At 43.0% G+C, this 20512-nt stretch overlaps 3 protein-coding genes across 5 annotated transcripts in view; 2 read left to right on the top strand and 1 right to left on the bottom strand.

Annotated features, from left to right (window-relative positions):
* Positions 1-109: 109 nt before the first annotated feature.
* On the top strand, positions 110-9585 carry pnpla8 (patatin-like phospholipase domain containing 8). The gene is made up of 10 exons (XM_068587081.1): positions 110-224; positions 1483-2611; positions 2839-2988; positions 3115-3266; positions 3689-3783; positions 3932-4103; positions 4230-4287; positions 4495-4689; positions 7986-8181; positions 8386-9585. The coding sequence occupies exons 2-10, from the start codon at positions 1646-1648 to the stop codon at positions 8658-8660; spliced, it is 2259 nt and encodes a 752-aa protein (XP_068443182.1). The 5' UTR covers positions 110-224; positions 1483-1645; the 3' UTR covers positions 8661-9585.
* Positions 770-1279, bottom strand: akap14 (A-kinase anchoring protein 14). The gene has a single exon (XM_068587013.1). The coding sequence runs from the start codon at positions 1277-1279 to the stop codon at positions 770-772; it is 510 nt and encodes a 169-aa protein (XP_068443114.1).
* A 4123-nt stretch (positions 9586-13708) lies between the features above and the next one.
* The window catches only part of nrcama (neuronal cell adhesion molecule a), a 50277-nt gene continuing 43473 nt past the window's right edge, over positions 13709-20512 (top strand). For all 3 annotated transcript variants that reach the window (XM_068586870.1, XM_068586869.1, XM_068586868.1), the window contains exon 1: positions 13709-13894. The gene's annotated coding sequence lies outside the window, so the exon portion shown is untranslated. The remainder of the gene's footprint in view (positions 13895-20512) is intronic.

Genomic DNA, 20512 nt, shown 5'->3' with positions numbered 1-20512 from the left:
CATTAAATTGCAAATGATCTTTTTTTTGCAGGGAAATATTTTATTCCAAAGATGTTTTTGGCGACATACAGTGGCCAAACCAAAGCATTACACCACACGGGGGCCAATTTCATCACATCCGCTCTTTTTCCCTGTTGCTTACAAACAGCTAGCACCTAGACGTAGGCTGGACCAGGATGTATGACATGTTTTGTCAACACATGTAACTCTCTTGGTTTCGTATGGTAAGAACGTGTTTGTTTATTTTACGACATTACGTACAATTTGACAAAACCTATATATGGTTATATTTAAGTATACTAAGTAGCGCTGGCTTACTCCAGCTAGCTAACTAATGTAACGTTTCAGTGTAATTACACATTGCATTTGTCAGCTATATGCCGAATAAGTCATCTTTCAAACATCATGGCCATGAGGTGTTGTTTCAAGCACATTTTATCACATTATCGAGGTTAACGTTTGTGTATTTGATAAGGTTTGAATATGCTTTAACTTGAAAATCCGCGACGCTAGCTTCAATTAGCCAGCGGTTAACTTTACGGGCCCAACACAAACGTGTCACCTCTCATGTCACCGGGTACCCTGTCGGGCGTTTCATCTTCTCGTTAAAGTTAGAAACCGTTACTTTATTTCTTTTATTTCAAAGTGGCGTCGACACTCACTGGATAAACAGGGATTTCAAAGACATTCTGTCTGATTTAATGCTGCTGACACTTCATGAACTTTACAATCCAGAGGTCCTCCTCCAGGCGGTTCCTCGGTGTCCCGGTCAAAGGTCCACCTCTCTTTGGAGCAAAGACTTGCTCTCTAAGACGTCCGCCAGCCACTTCTCTCTGAATATGGTCCTCCCGGGTGTATGCACTCGCCTGTTCGACTCCACCACGAAGTACACCTCCACGGGCAGAGTCCCGGGGTCGACTTTAAACACGACCGCGACGAAAAAGACGCTCGCTGTCCCCCGAATCGGTTTCCACGAGCTCGTCTTACTCCAGCGGGCCCGGAAGTGGTAGAAGGTGTGCTGCTCCTCCTCGGTCGAGAAGAGGAAGCGCAGGCTGTGACTCCAGCGGAGCTGCATCTCCCATGTTTGCATATACTCTTCAATCTCCTTCAGCCCCACGTCGACTGTGAAGTCATTGCTCGCGACCCAGTTGACAGTGTTACTGTCTAGAGACTCGTCCACCTGCTCCTTGAACGTGTGTTGTTTCTCCAGCAGTGTTTTCACAAGTTGAGCTGACTCAGTCTTGGAATTCCGATTTAATGAACTGTGGTTCTTTTCCATCGTGTCTTTGTAATGATGACCTGCGAGATTTAGCGATCTTGATAATCTGTGAAAGCATCAACGTTAGCATCTTTTTGTTGCTGTAACGGTCTCCATGGCTACCAAGATGGCTACCAAGATGGGCGGCAAATGGAGCCCTCTGTTGGCCCGCTGTCCTTTTGCAGTGTGTATATTTTAATATTCGTTGTTTTCTTTGTTTTCAGGACCAGCAGAAAATGGCCCTTTGATATGGAATTTCTGACAAAACCCACTGATGGCGAATAGTCTGCCAGAATGATGCATCCTCGTACACAGACATCAAGCATCCGATTGCCTGATAAACTTCAAGTTCTCCGCTGCTGTTCCAAGTGAGCCAGCAAACAACGCATGTCGCGAATCAGGAGCACACTGGACAGTGTCACCAAGGCTGTAGGCAGCAGTGACCTCATCTCCAAGTTCTCCCGCTTCAAGCCTGCAAGTGCCGCAGTCGACGGGCCCCATGCGGAAAAAGTCCTGGTCAAAGCCGAGACCTCAACCTCTGAGAACACGGCTACGGCCTCTTCACCTGAAACCAACATGAAGGAAGAAGAAGAAGAAGAAGAAGGCGAGAGGAACTCAGCAGAGGAAGACTCGGACAAAGACAATCATTTTGTTGCTTCAAAGAAGCCCACATCCACTTTAGCCTCAGCAGTGAATGGGTCTGCTCCAAGCTCTTCCTCGACCATGGCAAAACCACCCTTACAGCTGTTTCACCCGGCAGCTGTGTCCACCAACATGAACGAGACCTACAAAACTCTAGCTCAGCACATAAATAGTTACTTTGCCACACAAGGGGAAGGAGTAGACAACAGACCACTACAGCAGCAGGAGCAAAGAAAAGAGGGTGATCCTGTTTCTGAGGCCACTCTCAGTGCTGTCACTCAGACAATGAGGAACCACATTCCTCAGTTGTCCTCAGTGGCAGAAGCTAAAAGTATTGATGCACCCACTACCTCGCCTCCCTCTTCATCTCCAACAGAAGAGCTCCGCTCTCCACCAGGGATGCCCTCCTCTGAAATCCCTGCAACTCCAAGTGTAACTCAGTCCGTCCCTGTGCCTGCTACCTCTTCTAAAAAAGGCTTCACCCATTATCTCTCCTACCCTCGGCCCAGCGTTCAGGCGTTTGTCGGCAGCTATATCGCTCCCCTGGTCCCCAAATTCCGGGGCGATTCCAAAAGCATTGCAGCTGAAATAGACAAGTCTTCAGCGGTCGCTGTGGAAGAGCTGCCAGTGGAAAAGGCAAAACAGAAGAAAGGGAGTGAAGAGAAGAAAGCGCATGAAGTGAAGCGAAGGCTGTTGATTCAAAGAGAGAAGGTAAGACACTTGGCTCAGTACAACTCGAATGAAAGTGGAACTCTTATGGCAGCCGAAAAAATTAAATATGGCAAATATTACATCACTTGTTATTGCTAGGTTGTTATGTTTCAGAAGAAATTAAGACTGTGACAAAGTAAGGACAATTTAAAAGTAAAATGTGTCTGATACCTTCTATGAATCAGATTTTCCTCATGTGTTGTACATGGTGTGTATTTGTCATGCAGATAATAGCCAGGGTGAGTGTCGACAACAGGACCAGAGCTATGGTGAAAGGCCTGCAGAGAGTCACTGATGTCAAGCTTCTCACCATTCGAGTGGAGGAGCTCAGCTTTCACCTCCTGGAGTTCCCCGAGACACAAGGTGTAGCTATCAAGGTTAGCATCCGGATTTTCTATGTACCTTGCCGCTCAGTGTAATGTGAGATGTCTTGCATAGTCTTTAAATGTGTTGTTTTTTTTGAAAGAGGGAAATCTTAGTGTATGTATTTGTGACCTTTTTAGGAGAGTGTGATGCCCTGTCTGCTGCGCTTACGCCAGGCCAGAGACCTGCCTCTTCAGGCTGCTGTGCGAGAAGCACTGGCCCTGCTTGGCTACGTTGAACCAGTCAAAGGCAGAGGAATTAGGGTTCTGGCCATAGACGGAGGTGGAACAAGGTAAAGCTATACCGGAGGGAATAAAAGTCCAAATTAAAGTGTCTTTTAAGAGTCAAAAACCTATGTGTGTGGCTGTATATTTATATTCATTTAGTGAATATTAAACTTGAGTTTACCTGCTTTTACATTTGCTGTTCTATAAGAAATGTATGAGTATTAACATATGTTGCTCAAGTTTGTAGGTGGAGCGCCACCTACAGAATGTAAAATCCATAGAAAACAAAGTTACAGAGCTGGTTTAATTTAACTCCCAAACGATAGGAACTATTATTGTTCTGTTACACTACCGAGAAATACAAAGTTAGCCTTCGTTGCATGCCAACTGTAAAAGACCACTTCTGCACATTTGTTGTACCGGATCAGATATATCTAATGCATTTCTGTCAGTGTAGGTTTGTAAAGCTGGTGCCTTTTTGTTACAGAGGACTACTGGCCCTGCAAACTCTCCAGCAACTGCAGAACCTGACTGGCAAACGAGTCCACCAGCTGTTTGACTACATCTGTGGAGTCAGCACAGGTATATTGTCATCAATGTTTAGTGTTACTCTTTTTTCCCCCCCTCTCTTTTATTTTTCTCTCATTCTAAACCCCACACAGGATTGTATGTAAACACCCGATACTCTCTTCCTCACTGGCACATCACAGTTGTTCATCTCTGCTTTTAGGTGCCATTTTGGCCTTCATGCTGGGAATTTTTCAGATCCCCTTAGATGAGTGTGAGGAGATGTACAGAAAGCTGGGCTCGGATGTGTTCAAACAGAATGTCATCGTTGGAACCGTTAAGATGAGCTGGAGCCATGCGTTCTATGACAGCGAAATATGGGAAAACATCCTCAAGTTAGTTTGCAGAGCTCTTTCATCCTTTTCTCCCCCTGTATTTACATTCCTTTAAAACTCTCTTTCATTCTGGATTTCAAAGACACTGGGGTAGTCTATTTATAGTGTGTGCGTGTTTTTCTTTAGGGAACGCATGGGTGAGGGGCGTATGATTGAGAGTTCCAGGGACCCATACTGCCCTAAAGTAAGCCAAATTACTTTTTTAATCTTTATTTGATGATGTTTCATTGTAGTATAACCAAACAGAGACTTACAAGTGCTCCTATTTTCAGATCTTAACTTGTCCTGTCCCAAAGGACTGAGGAAAACACCCGAAGCCATGTAGCAGTGCCGTAAAAAAATAAAGTACTTGACATGTTCCTCTCTAAAGCTGCCCTTTTATGTCCACAAGGTGTCAGCAGTGAGCACCATTGTGAACAGAGGTTTACCACTGAAGGCCTACACATTTAGGAACTACAGACTCATGCCAGGAGTGAGATCCCACTACATTGGAGACTGCACCCACAAAATGTGGGAGGCCATCAGGGCCTCTTCTGCCGCTCCAGGGTACTTCAAGGAATTTACCCTGGGAAAAGACCTGCATCAGGTATGACATGGAACTGAGAGAAGTGTTGGGATGTCTTTGATAAGTTCACCTTGTTTAGTATATTGGAAGTAGATAATAACATAGGTTGCAGAGTAGAGGATGTGTTCGTAAACTGGGGCATTGCAGCAGAATGATCAATAATGTTGTGACATTGTCCTTGGAGGAGGTTTTACATTTAAATTTCCATTAGCAGTGGCACAGATCACCATAGTGATCTAAGAAGTCACATTTCTCCGAGATCCCTAGTTTAGCGTGAGAGGGTAATTTCCTTAAAATCTTACAAATCAATACACTTCTGCTGTGGAGCTGCGTTGCCTAGTGCCAAGGACAAAAGCACTGAGTTTATACTGCACTCTGTGCTTGCGTGTGTGTGTGGACACATCAAGGGGATGTGTGAAGAGTTGTTTCACTCTTCCAAACCATAAACTTAAAAGCCGTCTCTTAATTGTTGAACAGAGTAGAGTGCTGCTGGAATAACTTTGGTGGGCCAAACCCAGAAGTTAGCATTGCCCTGGTAGAGCGAGAGTCCTTGGACACGGCCTGTGCCCCCCAAACCTCACAGACCTCCGCCGCTTCTGACTTAGCCTGCCTTCCTGCAGAGAAATGGAAAGCTTCTGATTTGATTCCCCATAAAAGAAAATATCCAATAGGGTTTATGTCTGTTAGATGGTCCTAAATAGAAAAAAAGACATTGAATGAATGTTTTGAATGCAGCAGTGTCACACTGAAGAAGACAATACTGCTGCTCCTGGCTACTTCCAGGCTGCAGCCGGATAAATTGTCTAATAAGGTTTGGATCAATGTTTAAATGTCAGCAATCACTGTGAAGAGATCTTTGTATCTGATACGAGGCAGAGCGGTCTTGTGATAAAATGCCATCTTAGTGTTTTTTTTTCTTTTCCTCCTAATAATAAGCTTCATATGCCTCCTTTGTGTTCACACTGAATAATGACAGTGCAACTATTTATTGGATGCTAACTAATAGGTTCAATAATGGTAGATTTTAGGCTGAAGAACAGTTATTTAATGAAAAGGAGGCTGCTGAGGCATCTGATAAATTACTACAGTGTTTGTAGCATTAACGTTTGCTTTCTAATGCTTGATAAATACTTAAGTCCATATCACAGAGTTGCCTTTTTACTTTTTCCCATTTGATTATTAGGCCAGATATCTTTAGATGGTCTTTATGGGCGGCAATTATGCTCAAGGCTTAGCTTAATTTCGATAACCTACTTAAGCAAAATTAGCCTTGTCCCTGCTTCTAACAAGTCTTTCTCTCCCTTGCCATTTCCTAATGCCAGAGTTCTAGTAGACAGCCCAATGTTTTAGTCATTAACAGATCCTAATCTCCAGTCCCACTCTGCATGTTTATAGACCTAAGCCTCGATTCTGCGCCGCAGTTAGAATGAAAACAAATGACCGAGCTCAAGCTTTTCAAGCTACTAATTTAATTAAAGTCGAAATATTAACCTCTAACCCACAAAACGTTACTAGTTTTGCTACTAAAAGAAATCTGATCATGTTCTATATTAGCATGCTAAATAATATGCTGATCTTTTCTGGGCATGATCAGTCTCCACCTACAACTTTGCATAGGAGCACTTGTTTGCACATTTCTGTTCCTGTTCACATGTCTGCAGAAAGTATCTGTTTTGAGTTGTTTCCCACACACTGGGAAGGGATGTCAGCAGGGATGGAAAGATGGAGAATGAATGAGGTGTGTGTGTGTGTGTGTGTGTGTGTCTGTGTGTGTTTCTATGCTTAGTGTTTCATCGACAGTTTGAGCTACCGGTGCCACCCACTACTATCTCACTACTACTCTAGTTTTCAGCACTAGCAGCGGTATTTCTCAGGAGAATTCTGCCATTGCAGACCAGCAGACGTATCGGTGAAATTCAAATATTCTTAATCAGAGCAAACCATCAATAGTCAACAATAGCAGTTGTTTGCCTGCTTGAGGATGCTGCAGCTTTTAGCAGCAGTTAGTTTATGTACTGTCATTGGATGCAGACTAGTTGTCACTCAGTTAGGTTAGACCGCAGGGTGAGAGGTTGAGGGTCAGAGCTGAGGAGCAGCTGTGTAATTAACCTGCTGTCCTTAAAAAAATGCAAACTGTGTTCAATTGCTTCAATAGCTTTAGGGTACGTGAGGGTGTACCACTTAACAATTGGTCCAAGAACAGTATGTGGACAGAATGGACCTATCTCCCATTAATGGACATCTGAATTTAAGTCAGATATTAAGTCTATTCTAGTATTTCTTAACTAGTCATTATTAAGAAAAAGATGAAATAAAAAGTACTGAAACATTTATCCAGGTATTTGTCTGCACCCATGTTTCTTGGGCCTGTGTGCCTGGTTATTTGCTTTATCCCAAAACAAGGAGTGGATTACAGCCTTTTGGATTCTGTTCGACTGCCCACCCCTTGCAGAGGCGTGGAACTGACCTTTACCCCTGCTCGGCTGGGGAGGGTCGGACCTCTTGTGTGCCACACTCACCATGTCTATTAATCCCAGCCAACAGCCCTTCAGTGGTTGGATATAGTCCAAAACTGGACCCGGGGCAAGACTGAGAAACAGGGTTTAGCACTAAATTGGTCCAGGCATCCATTCAGCTTGATTGTCCTCTTTCTGTCATTGTTGGCACCATCTGAGATTAGCAACTCATTCATGAATCCAGTAACAGTATCGAGAGAAAACGCACACAATTAGTTATTAGCTTCTAAATTAAGTCATGAAGATTATAATTCTGAAATGCAATCTGCTGTACCAATAAAGCTTAACTCAGAGTAATGTAGCAATTAGACTCTTTTATTCAACAAAATTCAAGACCAAATTAAGAAAAAAAACAACTTATTTTAGCTGCGGATTGCTGCTGAAAAGACAACTTGTTTACTTCTGAATGAAGGGCTGTTTGCCACAACAGCACATCTCTGGCCAGGGAGCTTCTTTTCCTCGGGCCCAAAGCTGTACCACTCTGGGACAGCTTGTCCACTTCACCTCATTTGTCCCCTGCAGGCTGTCACAACAAATATATTCTAACTACAGGCACATTCTATACATCCAAAGTGTCTCTATATGTGCAATGACCTTGCTTTGTAAGCAAACTTGACTGATGCAGGGCTGAAGGTGACTTTACAGTTTCTGGAATCCCATCAACCAAAGTGGCTTTTATGCCCTGCCTCAGTTGCAGTGAAAATGAGACCTGATCATGGGGGAAATTGCCCGTCTTCTTTAATTACATTGCTGGTTCTTCTTCCCTTTATCATTTCCCTTTCTGTCTGTTTTCTCCTTTAGGATGGAGGACTACTAATCAACAACCCCACAGCTTTGGCCATCCACGAGTGTAAGTGTCTGTGGCCCAACACACCACTGCAGTGTGTGTTGTCTCTGGGCACGGGGCGGTACGAGACGGCGGGCAATATTAGCACGACCACCACCAGCCTCAAGACCAAGCTCAGCCACGTCATCAGCAGCGCTACAGATACAGAGGGTAGGACCACACAAAAATGTTGTTTGCATGCATTTGATGTCCCACACACTTTTATTTATAAACCACAGATTAGAGGCGTGCGGTCACAGGCAGTGTGATGCTCTGCGATTCCTCTGGTTCAGTGCAGTGTCTTTAAATATAAACCAGAAGAGAAAATGCTTGCAATTAGTGTCCGACATCGAAGGCCTCTCATCCTTCTTTTAGAGGTGCACACCATGCTGGACGCGCTCCTGCCCCCTGACACATACTTCCGCTTCAACCCCTACTTGAGCGAGGACATCCCGTTGAACGAGAACCGCCCGGAGAAGCTGAACTTCCTGAAGGTCGAGGGGGAGCGCTACCTGGAGCGCAACGAGGCCAAGATGAAGATGGCGGCCAGCGTGCTGGGCCAGGAGAAGAGCACCATCCAGAGGGTGGCCGAGTGGGCCAAGCTCAAGGCCAACATGTACGAGGGCCTCCCCTTCGTCTCCAAGCTGTAGCTACTGGATCGCCACCTGTTTGGCCACAAGTGAGTTTTTAACGCTAAGAAGACGTGCAGTGTATAAACTGCCAAGACATGGACGATAAGGGGGCAAACTGGACACATATTTTGTTGACCTATTGATTGAGCGTTATAAGGACTGTTTAAGAAATGTATAACCATATTCATTAATCAAAACAATAGTATACTCCTGTAAATTATAGTGATGTAATTTGTTCTTTGTCAGACAGAATGTGTCAAAGATGGAGACTGAATTATCTATTTTGAAAAGAATTAAGGATGATTTGACACTGATGAAATCGGTGCAATGTATATGTGTTCATAAATTTATGAATTTTAACCCAGGTAAAAGTGTTGACTGAACGCACAACGACAGTATTATGATACTGACGCATGACTATATTTTGAAAAGTATTGTTAATAGAAAGACTGATTTTCATTTTCTGTAACTTGAATACATTAAGATGTAATTAATCCATGATTGCACTGTGGAAACACGGCTACCTATTTCTAACAGTCCACAGAAGAAAGACCTCATGCACTTTGTAAAGTAGAATTCTTAACCTTGAAAATGTCAAATAGTATTTAAAAGTAAATGTAAATTATTTGAGTGCTCTTCTTGTTTGAAATTTAATAATACAACAAAAGAAATCCAGCTGCTTCTTCATGTCACTGCTGTGTTGATGCATACATACACTGATGTCTGTTGCAGATGCTTATGATAAAGAATGCTATGCCTGCTTTGCTCATGATACAAAGGACATTCTCCTTTCTGAACTATTATTCAGTTTCATGTTTTTGCTTTTGCTTTTAAACCCAGCTCACACGTCATACATTTGACACACTTTTTACATTGTGAGAATCCTAATTGCCCTGATTCCTCCCTACTTTATTGCTTGGTGGAATGCGGAAAACAAATCAATGGCAAGAAAAAATAAAACTTTGGTTTTCAAAACCTTGATAAAATATTATTCTCTCTCGACTTTTGTACGATTAGTTTTTATCATTCTGCTTATACATTTAGTGGATATGAAATAGAATATATGTCCCAGGAATGTACGTCATGTCATTTTAATTGCTTTCACATTCTGATGACACACACACACACACTTCCCAAAGAGCCCAACAATAGAGTTGTCACAAAGGAATGCTCCGTGTCGTCCTATGATGAATTGCCTTTTTTCTCCAATCGCACACATTGATTTTCTGCTTTTATTGTTTTGATCCCATTGAAGATCCACTAAAATTCCATAGCGCCATTCCTCCCAGTCACACTGTTGTTACCCCAATCAACGTGAACAATACGCCACGAGGAGACACACCTACAAACCCCCCACACAACGATGACGGCTGTCAGGAAGGTATAGAATGATAAGCCTTGACTGATGTCTCTCTCCTGGTGTCAAACGGTCAAAGTTATAACTGGCTCGACGGATTGATTGATGCCATGATTCTTTTCCCCAATGCCAGCTTGAGCTTTACCCAAACGTCAAGGTGTGATTTATGGCTGCGTTGCTCCCACTTGGCCTTGCTCTAGCGGGGTCTTTTCAGTGGGGTGACCGGTCCGACAGGACTATCTGTGTTGAACACTGGCAACATGGCGTCACATGCGAAATCAAAGAACTTCTTTGGGATTCAAATAGATTTCAGTTCAAGCGTGTGGAGGCACTTCTTGGATCCAACAGCATTGCTTCAGATGCAGGAAAAAAAAGGGTCAGTTGAAGGGTCGGTACACCCAAAATACTAAATGCACATATTTCCCTCACCATGCTGGTAGTTTCAGTCTAATCATCTCTGGTTTCCTTCTTTCCTGCGTTGACATAATGCATTTTTCAAGGAGCACAAACATTTCCCTTCACTGACATTGCTTTGGATTGGCATAAGATGGCGGACACTGCCAAAGTAAGTGTACTTTAAAACATGGGCACGCAAAGCTAAAACTAGTGAGTGACTAGATAACACATGGTGGACGTTATTTCTATGAACAGACCCTGTTCAAGATACACAGCACATAGCGGGTGAAGGTCTACTTGGACACACTCGCTTTTGAGGCGATATTTGTGTTGATCTGAAAGCTTGATTACATTCCACTGTCAAAGCACAAACTACAAATGAAGTATCCTATGCGGAGACTGGGGGGCCTTCGTCTCGACTGTGTTTTTACGAGACGAATGAGGTGAATGTGAGATTAACGCTCTCTGGCGATGTACATCCTGTTGGCAATTCTTTTGAGCGTGGAAAGCCAAAGTGAAGTCTGCCATGCTGTGTTTACATAAGAAGTGAGATCTAGATATATAGATACCACAGCACTATTAGTTGCTTGTTGTGGCAAGAGTTGTCAGTCTCTCCTCCTCAAGCAGAATGAGATTGTCTGGTCTTATGGTGTTCCCTAGCAACGGTTATGGTTCCCTTCTCGTTTACAATCCTCTCAATGTATGTGTGCCCACGTTTGCCTAAAATTGGCCCTGAACTGCCAGAAATGTGTTACGCAATCAAGCTCCTGTTAAAAAAAAAAAAAAAGTCTTCACATTCAAGTTTCCCATAAATATTGATCCTCTTGCTTGCAAACTCCTTCAGCTGGCACACACCGTTTATTCACTTAACGTCTGCCAGGATCTGCCATCTTCTTAAACAAACAGCGCAGCATGTGAGTAAAGGTTTGTATTCGTTGTCTCACCTTGTTTTTGTTCATGGCTCTGCCTTCTTTTGTTTTAGGCACTGCAGCGTGAGAACCTCAACCATTAAGGTGGCTTTGGATGCAAAGATAAGAAACTGGTTATGTAGCAAGCGACCACCCGTAAACGTTGATTAATCTGGGCGCTCCGATGATACAAATATACCAGCGAATAAGTCCCTGAGGGGTTAGAAGTGTGTGTGTGAGAAGCCCACACACGATTCAAGCACACCATCTGCTATCACAGAGGACAAAAGCTCCAAAAGGGTTTGAGGAAAGCTCAATCCGGTAACTTTTTCTTCCTGCTGGGTCATCTCGGGATATCAGCTCTCTGACCAAGTTAGGAAGGCTGTCATGTCAATGACAACAGCAAGGAGGCTGATATCTGTCAAAGAGACATTATGGTACTGTAATATATCCCGGCCTGCACAAACTGGGTTTGAAGTGCGCAGTGCTCTGGAGAAGAGCTTGGCGGAGAGCCTGAACATGTAAAATGATTCTGGAACAACAATTATTTTTTTATGCAGCATGATGAGCTTGTGGAGTGTAGATAGTGGATGAACAGTTTCAGAAATGGGACTGAAAATATGCCTAGGACTATTTCACAGTCCACAGCGGTATGCCTGAAATGTGACGCCGTGAAAAAAAACAACTGCATCTGTCTGTTGCTACGTCTCCCCATTGATAAGAACCGGCAGAACAGTTAACACGTTAGTGTGAATCTCCACAGATCTCTGCCAGTCGGTTAGTGTGGACACACCTACACACACACACCTACACACACACACACACACATCCTATTTGTCCAACAGCTTTGCATGAACGTCAAACAACACCTGTGCCAACCGTTGCGATGTCTGTACAGTGTAAACTTAAGTCTTCTGGCGTTAAGATGTTTGAAAAGATCATCTAAGGTTCTCAAAGTCACACGCATGAAAACAGTAACGCATTTACTCCAGTGAGCTGGTGCATAACGTTGTTGTGGTTTCGGCATACAAAAGCTAATGTCCCTCGGCCTCTGTGAGTGTAGCATGCGTTTGTCATGTAAATAAACTGCACGTGTGTATCCTTTTTTTTTCTTCTCCTCCCATGCAGCGCTGATGACCTGAAGTGTGAATAAATTGTGGCAGTAAAACCTACGTTTCATTAAAAATGGTTGTGAAAATATGCAGTTTAAACAGATGTCAGGTAGATTGTGTTTTTCTACTGGTATTGATGGGTGTTTAAGACGGGGCCTCAATGTGTGTGAGACATGATTGCTCTGTCCCAGATTGGGATTGAGTGATGTGGGAGGGGTTGAGGGGTTAGAGGTACACACACACGCATGCACGCACACACACACACACACACACACACGGCTGCCGTGTGAGTTCTGCGGTTCAAAATGTGACATTGAACGGTAGGCCGGGTATGATAATGTCATGTGCATTGGGGCGTTTGACACCAGCACCACCATGCCCCCGTCTGCATGAGACACCTGTGAGAGGAACAGGAAGTGGTCAACAAGCGCCCCAAACCCCTGCCCAATGGTACATTTCTGCATTAAGTTTCCCAAATCGAGTCCATCAAGATACCAGGAGAACCGATGATTGATTTGCTTAATTAAAACATTAAAGTATAAAGTATATATCTTTGCTGGCAAATAAAATAAGAAAAATCTCAGGAGAAAAACCTGTAAATACATAAAAATACAGACTAAAAGATAGGCCTTCTACTAGCGAACACAATAACTTGCATGTGCAGCTCTACATGTGACTTATTTCATCAACACAGAGAGCTTTTATTAGATACAGGAAGGAACAACAAGAGAACTCTGCGGGGTTATTGTTTATTTCACACGTGTCTGTCTGCAGGTCCCACTGCTGCCGCTTGTTAAAACGGGGTCGCTGTCGTTGAGGTTTTTTTCTCGGTCTTTCTGCACCGGATTGGCACCGACTGACAGACAGATAGTGGAGGGGAGATACAGAGATCTCACTCTGATAGGATATACCAGGAATAAAGCAGAGACTGGAGTCTTCCAATGCAGCCACACATATTAGATTACAATTAATTTAGGTCCACAGAAAAAAATGCTTCATGTATTTAAGTACGTATTGTTGTATTTATTAAATATACTGAAATGTGTTGCATTGGGAATTCAATACGTCTAATACTAATGTAGTTCCTCTTTAAGTAATTCTAGAAAGAAAACAAATGTGTAGTCCTAAATATGTACCAACTGGTCTTTTTTTTTCCTTATGGGGGAACTGGGAATAAATAAGGCACCGCACCGACACATATCGAGTCTGTTTTCGCTCAGGGGTGCGTCATCTTTACAAAAGAATAGGCGATCTTTGTCGCTGCTGGTTTTTGACAGCGGCGGGGGAGCTGGTGAGGAGAGCGGTGGAGCCGTGTGGACCACAGCTTGCTGCTGCAGCGGCTGAGGGGAGACGGACACACACAGGCCACGCACGGTGCCTCACACACACGCACACACACACCTCATCATTTTCTACAGCATCAATACACACACACATTCGCCGCCGGGAGAGGAAGCAGCAGCCGGTTTGCAGCAGACGGTGAGTTTAAAATATGCTCCTCTGTTTCTTTGCTCTTTTTGGGAAGATGGAGATTGCATTTTTCCATCTACCGTTGTCTTCAGTATGAACATATATGTAGCTAGAGAATAATGGTGCAGTGGATGTGTCAAGTCTGCATTTTCTTTTGCACGGGGCTGCTTCCCGAGGATGACCAGGTGCAACAATAATATAGCAATATGGACGCCGATTGTCGTGTTTATAGAAGAAGAAAAAAAATGAAAAAACCAAAAAAAATCTGGATTGTGCTGAGCATCAGAGGCAGCCCGGTGCAGCTTCAAACGCACTGCATGCACTGCATTTTGAAGAGCAACCATCAAAGCAACTAGAGGGAGGCGATAGCAATGTGTTGATCGGCTGCTGTGCAGAGTGAATGTAAAGAGGGTGGCTTGTTGCAGCAGCAGCAGCAGCAGCAGCAGCAGCAGCAGCAGCAGCAGCAGCAGCAGCAGCAGGAGGGTTGGTGCTCATTGTTGCTGCTGCTGCCGCCGGCCGGTGCAGGCAGGCCCACCACAGGCTGAGGGGATTATTTGATGTCTGCCAGTGATGCTGCCATATGTACCTCAGCTCCTCGAGCTGTCAATCCAAGTGCTTTGACTTCAAGGCGGGCAGCACCAAGGCTTTGTTTGCAGATATGTTCTATGTAGAGATATTAATAGTCAGCATGGGGTGTCTTGATGATCAGTATATGGGGTGGTGGCAACAGCATACGATTCTTTCATTGTCGATCAATATTTATTTTATCGATTCCATACCAAAAAAATGATTTTGAGGGTTCCATGATGGAAGGATTTGTGATATTTTCATGGTTTCCCCTCTAATATCCTTCTGCATGTCTCCAAATGAAAAGGCAGAACGGAGTGGATAACACTTACGATTTACTCTGCAGTTTGAGTTGACATTGGATTAGTTACAGTCAATCAAAGAAGATGAGTCATGTTTTGGATTATGTTTATTTTCTTTCATTTCTAAGGATTCCTAAGCCGAATCATCAGCCTTTGCAGTCAGTATTGGTCAATGAATCCAATAGTCATTACAGTAAATTCTCAAGCAAATGCCCAAACCTGTGATGTGATGACTTGATAGTTTTCCTTGTCATATAGAAATAGGGACAGTTTAACTATTTTCATACATTTTAGAGGCCTGGACACAATTATGTATCTATTATAAGTTGCTGCCCATGTCATAGATGTACATAGCATGGCCTATATTTTTCCACATTGTGATTTAAAGAAAGGCGTGTATGCAGTGTTGTCCTGTTACTTAGTGGAAGAGACTTTCCAGCAAACATGCCGGGGGTTTAATTCCCATTGGTGACCACAATGGCGATAAACATCTCTGTCTGTCCGTGTGTTCTTCACATTTCTTGAGAACTGCTCCTCTGGTCTACTTCACACTTGGCGGGTTTATTGCTGGGGAACCCTCTTGAATTTGGCCCTGAATAAACTTTTAAGAAACAAGCACACAGGCCTGTGGCAGCAGGGGCGGGGCGTCTGGGCTCTTCAGGCTCGGTGCAGTTCTCTTTTGCTGCTGGATGATCTGGCTATAGCGGCTAAATTAATGCTGGATGACATTACAGCTGAACTTGTCTTTGCTTTTTTTTCTCTGAGGTACACGCACACAGTGAGAAGTAGCCCACACAGCTGAGTTGCATATTTTAAAGTGATTTGGGGGCCTTTTTGTAAGTAATTTCAGAATATAATGAGTTAGAATAGTAACATCATTTAATAATTCTAATCATCATCTAGATGTTTGGTACTCTTTTAGGCTAGCCTTTAGCTTCCAGGCCCAGGTGGCCTATTAGAAGTAAAGTCTAGTGTCTTTTCCTGTGAACCAGACTGTTTCCCTATTCCTCCATTGTTTCTGACCGTGATTCGCCGCCACTTGGATGTGTGTGTGTGATGCAACTATGTCACAGTAGGTGTATTGCTGTAGACCCAAAGGCGCACAGTGTTGAGTGTGGAAAAGTTTGTAGAAGCAGTTGTCATAACACTCTGTGATGTGATGACATGTTGCAGTGAGTTGACTTTGACCCTCAGCCATACTTCATGCAAATATGTCCCTATATTATTAAGTGTTTATTCATGTTTTATATGAAACGATTTGCATTCAGTTGAGCCTTCTGTTGTGTTGTGCAATCCTGCAGCTGCAGCTCGACTGCTAATATCAGCCTGTTGGCATCCAGAAAGTTCCGGTCGGTATTTCCTATTTTGTACAGGAGGAGCTGAGACATGAGAGGAGGCAGCATATACACTCACTGATTTATATGTTTTCCTAACTCAAAAAAAAAGAAGGTTAGACCGTTGGATGACCTTTTGTTTGTGAATCACAAAGTGACATGTCACAGAGGGAGAAGCACAGGTGGAGACGATCAAATTAAATGACGACTGAATTCCATGAAGACACTTGAGCGTCGTCGTCGTTAATATCACAAGTAACAGCTGTGCTTTTCTTTCTATGACGAGTCAAAAATGTCTGCTGGGAAAAAAAGACAGAATGTTCAAGCACACATTTATAACTAGACACACTTCCCATTTAAATATATTTTGATTATATACACTTTAAATGACCTAGGTTATAAATCAATTGGTATGACAAGAAATGCAACACATTTTCAAAATGAATCATGCATTTTGCTGTGGCACAGCTTGGCATCGGCAGGTACGCCACAATGCCCGTTGGTGAACGCCCCCCTCTCAACCCTCACCACCACCTTATGAGACGACACAAGACATGACCTCAGTCTCCTGTGACGAGTCCCCAGACTTGTCAGTGCCAAGCCAGCGTGGAGCCATTACTCATGGCGGATGCAGTGTCATCGTCACTCTCCCGCTCCCTCATTTACCCACGGCCCATTACACACCAGGCAGGTGATGGAGCTCATGGTGGGTTCTCATTCTCATTCTGTCGCCTTAAGTGATGACACAATTTTCAGACACGGGCGATGCATTATATTGTTTTTCTGTCAGTTCGCAGATTGGGGTTGAGGTCCAGTTTCTCATTGACAAATTATTCGGCACACGTGGAAACAAAACATGTCACAAAACAGCATATCGGATTCGTTTTTTTCCCCTTGTATCCCACGTCAACCTTGATAAACGGAGTAAATGCTGTGAGAAAATCAGTTTGCACGTCTGAATTTTCTAGCTGCATAATGTAACTAATTTGTGCGTGTGTTATAACGCTTCATATTATGCTGCAATTTGGTTATCAGCCCCTGCACTGCCGCAGGCACTGCTGCTGCGAGGAAACAATGCTTCTTTTTTTAAATTCCTCCCCAGAGTTTGTTAAGCTCACTCAAAGCAACCGCCAATGAAGTATGCAGGTGCACGTGTTAATGAAGCCATCCTGGGTTGTCTCGGTTTAGATTGATAAACCCCTGGCCTGCGTGTGGAGGCTGCAGCCAAATGAATACAATTAGCATCGTATTCTTCTGTGTATGCTTCGGGTTAATAGCACCAGCACCCTGCGGCGATGATGGCGGGTTCGGGGGCGGGAGGCACATAAACGCCCCCCCCCCCACCCACACACACACACACACACACTCTTGGCTCACAGCTGGACATGTTTGGGTGGCTGTTTTCATTAAAGGACCGGGACACATTAAATTAGCATGACTGGCTGAGGATTGATGCATTGGAAAATGGGGGAAAGTTAAAGCCGGGTCTGGAGTGTGACACTCTGCTGCTGGTGGATTTCTGAAAGAGCAGATGTTTGTTCTCTCTGCCTTCCATGAAGACAGATGGCTTTTTGTTGGGTGTTTCTTTTTTGGAAGATGATGTTATTGCTTGGAGATGGGAGAGACCCAGTTTCCGCACAATGGACTTTGAGGCGCTTTGCACACAACTGTGTCAGACAGGCTTGATTTCGGCATCAGGTTTCATTTTATAACGTCAGGTGAACAAGTATGTGATTTTTAAACACTGAGCGAAAGCTGATGCAAATGCTTGAGTAATCAATTAGGCGGTCAAGAGAAAAATAATCTGCAACGTTTCTGACAGTTAAGTATTTGTTTCAATTATATTTCAAGCAATAATTGCAATATTATGATTTATTTCTGTTTCATCTCAGTATAAAATTAATTTCTTTAGGTTTTAGACAGTTACTAACTGAGTTACAAACAGGTTCCAACTTGACACTATGCTGTATCACTTTACAATTATAAAATGTATTGTGCTGTACATCATCAATTGGGGTTGTTAAGTCAGTAGAGGGAAGGAGAGGAGGAACGAGAGGAGAGAAGAAAGTAAAGCAGGGGAGAAGAGCAGCTGAGAGAGGTGAGGCGATAAAAGGAGAGAAGGGGAAATGAGAGATGAGCCAGAGGAGAGAGGAATAGAAAGGGACAGAAAATAAAAGTGAAGGAAAGAGGAGAGAAAGAAAAACAGGAAAAGAGTGACTAAGGAAGTGGAGATTGAGAGACGTGCTGCTGTGATCACAGCTGTGGCAGGCTGCATCTGAAGTAGAGCAAGAGACTGGAGATTAATAAAAGGAGACATAGCATGCCACTCCTGCAACACACACACACACACACACACACACACACACTCTACCGTATACTTGTACACACACACATACATGATATACGCCTAAAAAGTCAACAATTTCTGAATACATGTTTCTAGTGTCCTAACAGTCCCCTTTGAACAGTGCGTGTCAGTAGGTGTGAGGTTGCTTCTTGGATGGTTGAGTTGCTTGTGGATCAGGTGGGCAACAGATGGGAGAGTGGGCGGGAGCAGAGGAGTTGCCAGGCTGGTAGCTGTCACTGTGTGTAAAACCATATCTGCAATATCCGTCTTGAACGGGTGATTTCATGTTATATACTGAGCCATATGCAGGCAGAGATGATGTGTTTCCAACATATCAGGTGATTCCAATCATGTTTAACCCACTTATAGTTAAAAAAAAAAAAAAAAAAGATTAGATGGGACATTTGAGGAGAGAAAAAGACGATATGTAAACTGATATCAAAGGCATATGGTTCATGTATTTATATATCTATGTGTATATATCCTGCTTTTTTTAATATGCGTGAAGGAAAACAAAAGAGGAATGTTCAATCCCAGTGGTGGGAGCTTAAGTCATTGTACAGTAGGCTTAAAAATAATATTACCCCCCATCCACCAGAATCTTTGTCACAGCTCTAAAATGATTAGTGAGGATTTGGGTCAAAGAAGCCATTAAAGAGCTCCTCTTATCAAGCCACACATCCAATCGTCTCAAGGCCCCAGCATCACATGACAGGTGTGAGCCAACCAGCCTTAACAATGATTATTAAAGATGGTTTTACGAGGAATAATTGAATTTGTCAGCTTTGGATGATTACTTTTTCCTCTTCGCTTTAAAAAAAACTGATTTATTTTCTTCCCTTTTCTTATAGGTAAACTTTTTTTTGAACCCCCAGACACTAAGGGAGATTAGTTTGAAGGGAAATTCATCTTTTGAGCCTTCACACATGATTTGTAGAGTGTGTAATTAGTTGGAATGCTTCGAGCATTCCAACTATTGTTCTTCGAATCTTTAAAAAACTTATTATTATTCTATTTCTTCCGTACGTATTTTGGACCTCTTCAGCTCCTTCATATTTTCAGCTACAGAAAAAAGTTCAATTATTCAAATATTCAGCTTCTTAAGCACACGTGTGCAACTTCCTTTTCAAATTTCAGACTTTTCAAATTTTTAAATTATTAAACTTTTTATGATTTTTTTTAAAATGGGACCCAATGGGGAAATCTTCAAATCATCTTCAACTTCAAACGTTTGCAGGTTCTTCATACGTTCAGCTAGAGACACAATTTCAAATTTCAAATGTTGACAAAACGTTCAGCTATTATTCTACGCTTTTACATTTTTCATATTTTTTCAAATATTTAAATTATTAAACTTTTTATAAAAATAAAAATGAATGGTTTCCAATGAAAAACGTTTTAAAATCCGCTGAAACTTCTTCAGCTCCAAAAGCCTAAGGCTCTGCCATGCTTTCAGCTAGAGACACCATTCCAAGTTTAAAATGTTGCCAAAACTTTCAGCTATTGCCGCATATCTCCACTTATTGATATATTTTATACTGTCATAATTGTCAGCGTTTTAGTTTTATGTTTTTTTGCCGCCTTTTCTCTCTTTTGCATGAGTGTGTGTTGCGGACCTCAGTGCACGTGATGTCATACTTAGAGGGCAGACCCACGTCAGATCTTGAAGATTTTTTTTTTTTAAATTTGCCGTAAACTCCGTACCGTGTACTCTTTGGGCATAATTTATAGCTCAAAACGTTGGAAATCTTGTCTTCTGTCATAAACTGCGGTCGATAGGAATCCAACACATTCAGACGTCTCGTAATCGGACTGAATGTGAGAGCAAGTCCACCTCGCTCTGCCATCCGCTTCAATGTTAAATCTCCCTCCAAAGCCACGTCTCCCCTGAAGCTCGTACCTGATTTGTAAATCGCCCGTACAGACACATGTTTTATCGTACAGACTCACCAGTCACAGTATCTGTTCATCAAGTCTTCCTAACGCTTCATATGCGATATCTAAGCAATCGGGGCTTTTTAAGTATGTTTTTTGGGTGATTTTTGGATAGGTGTTTGCCAGCATTGACTCCATATAA

Source organism: Clinocottus analis, unplaced genomic scaffold, assembly GCF_023055335.1.
Source record: "Clinocottus analis isolate CAN_PGR_092001 unplaced genomic scaffold, fCliAna1.0.p SCAF_20, whole genome shotgun sequence".
Classification (NCBI taxonomy): Eukaryota; Metazoa; Chordata; class Actinopteri; order Perciformes; family Cottidae; genus Clinocottus; species Clinocottus analis.
This window is presented reverse-complemented; position numbering and strand designations above follow the sequence as displayed.

Excerpts from the sequence above, each read along its gene's own strand:
- akap14 (XM_068587013.1), bottom strand. The coding sequence starts at position 1,279 with ATGGAAAAGAACCACAGTTCATTAAATCGGAATTCCAAGACTGAGTCA.
- pnpla8 (XM_068587081.1), top strand. The coding sequence starts at position 1,646 with ATGTCGCGAATCAGGAGCACACTGGACAGTGTCACCAAGGCTGTAGGC. Across the intron at positions 2,612-2,838 it reads TGTTGATTCAAAGAGAGAAG|ATAATAGCCAGGGTGAGTGT; the intron begins GTAAGACACTTG and ends TTTGTCATGCAG. Across the intron at positions 2,989-3,114 it reads CACAAGGTGTAGCTATCAAG|GAGAGTGTGATGCCCTGTCT; the intron begins GTTAGCATCCGG and ends TGACCTTTTTAG.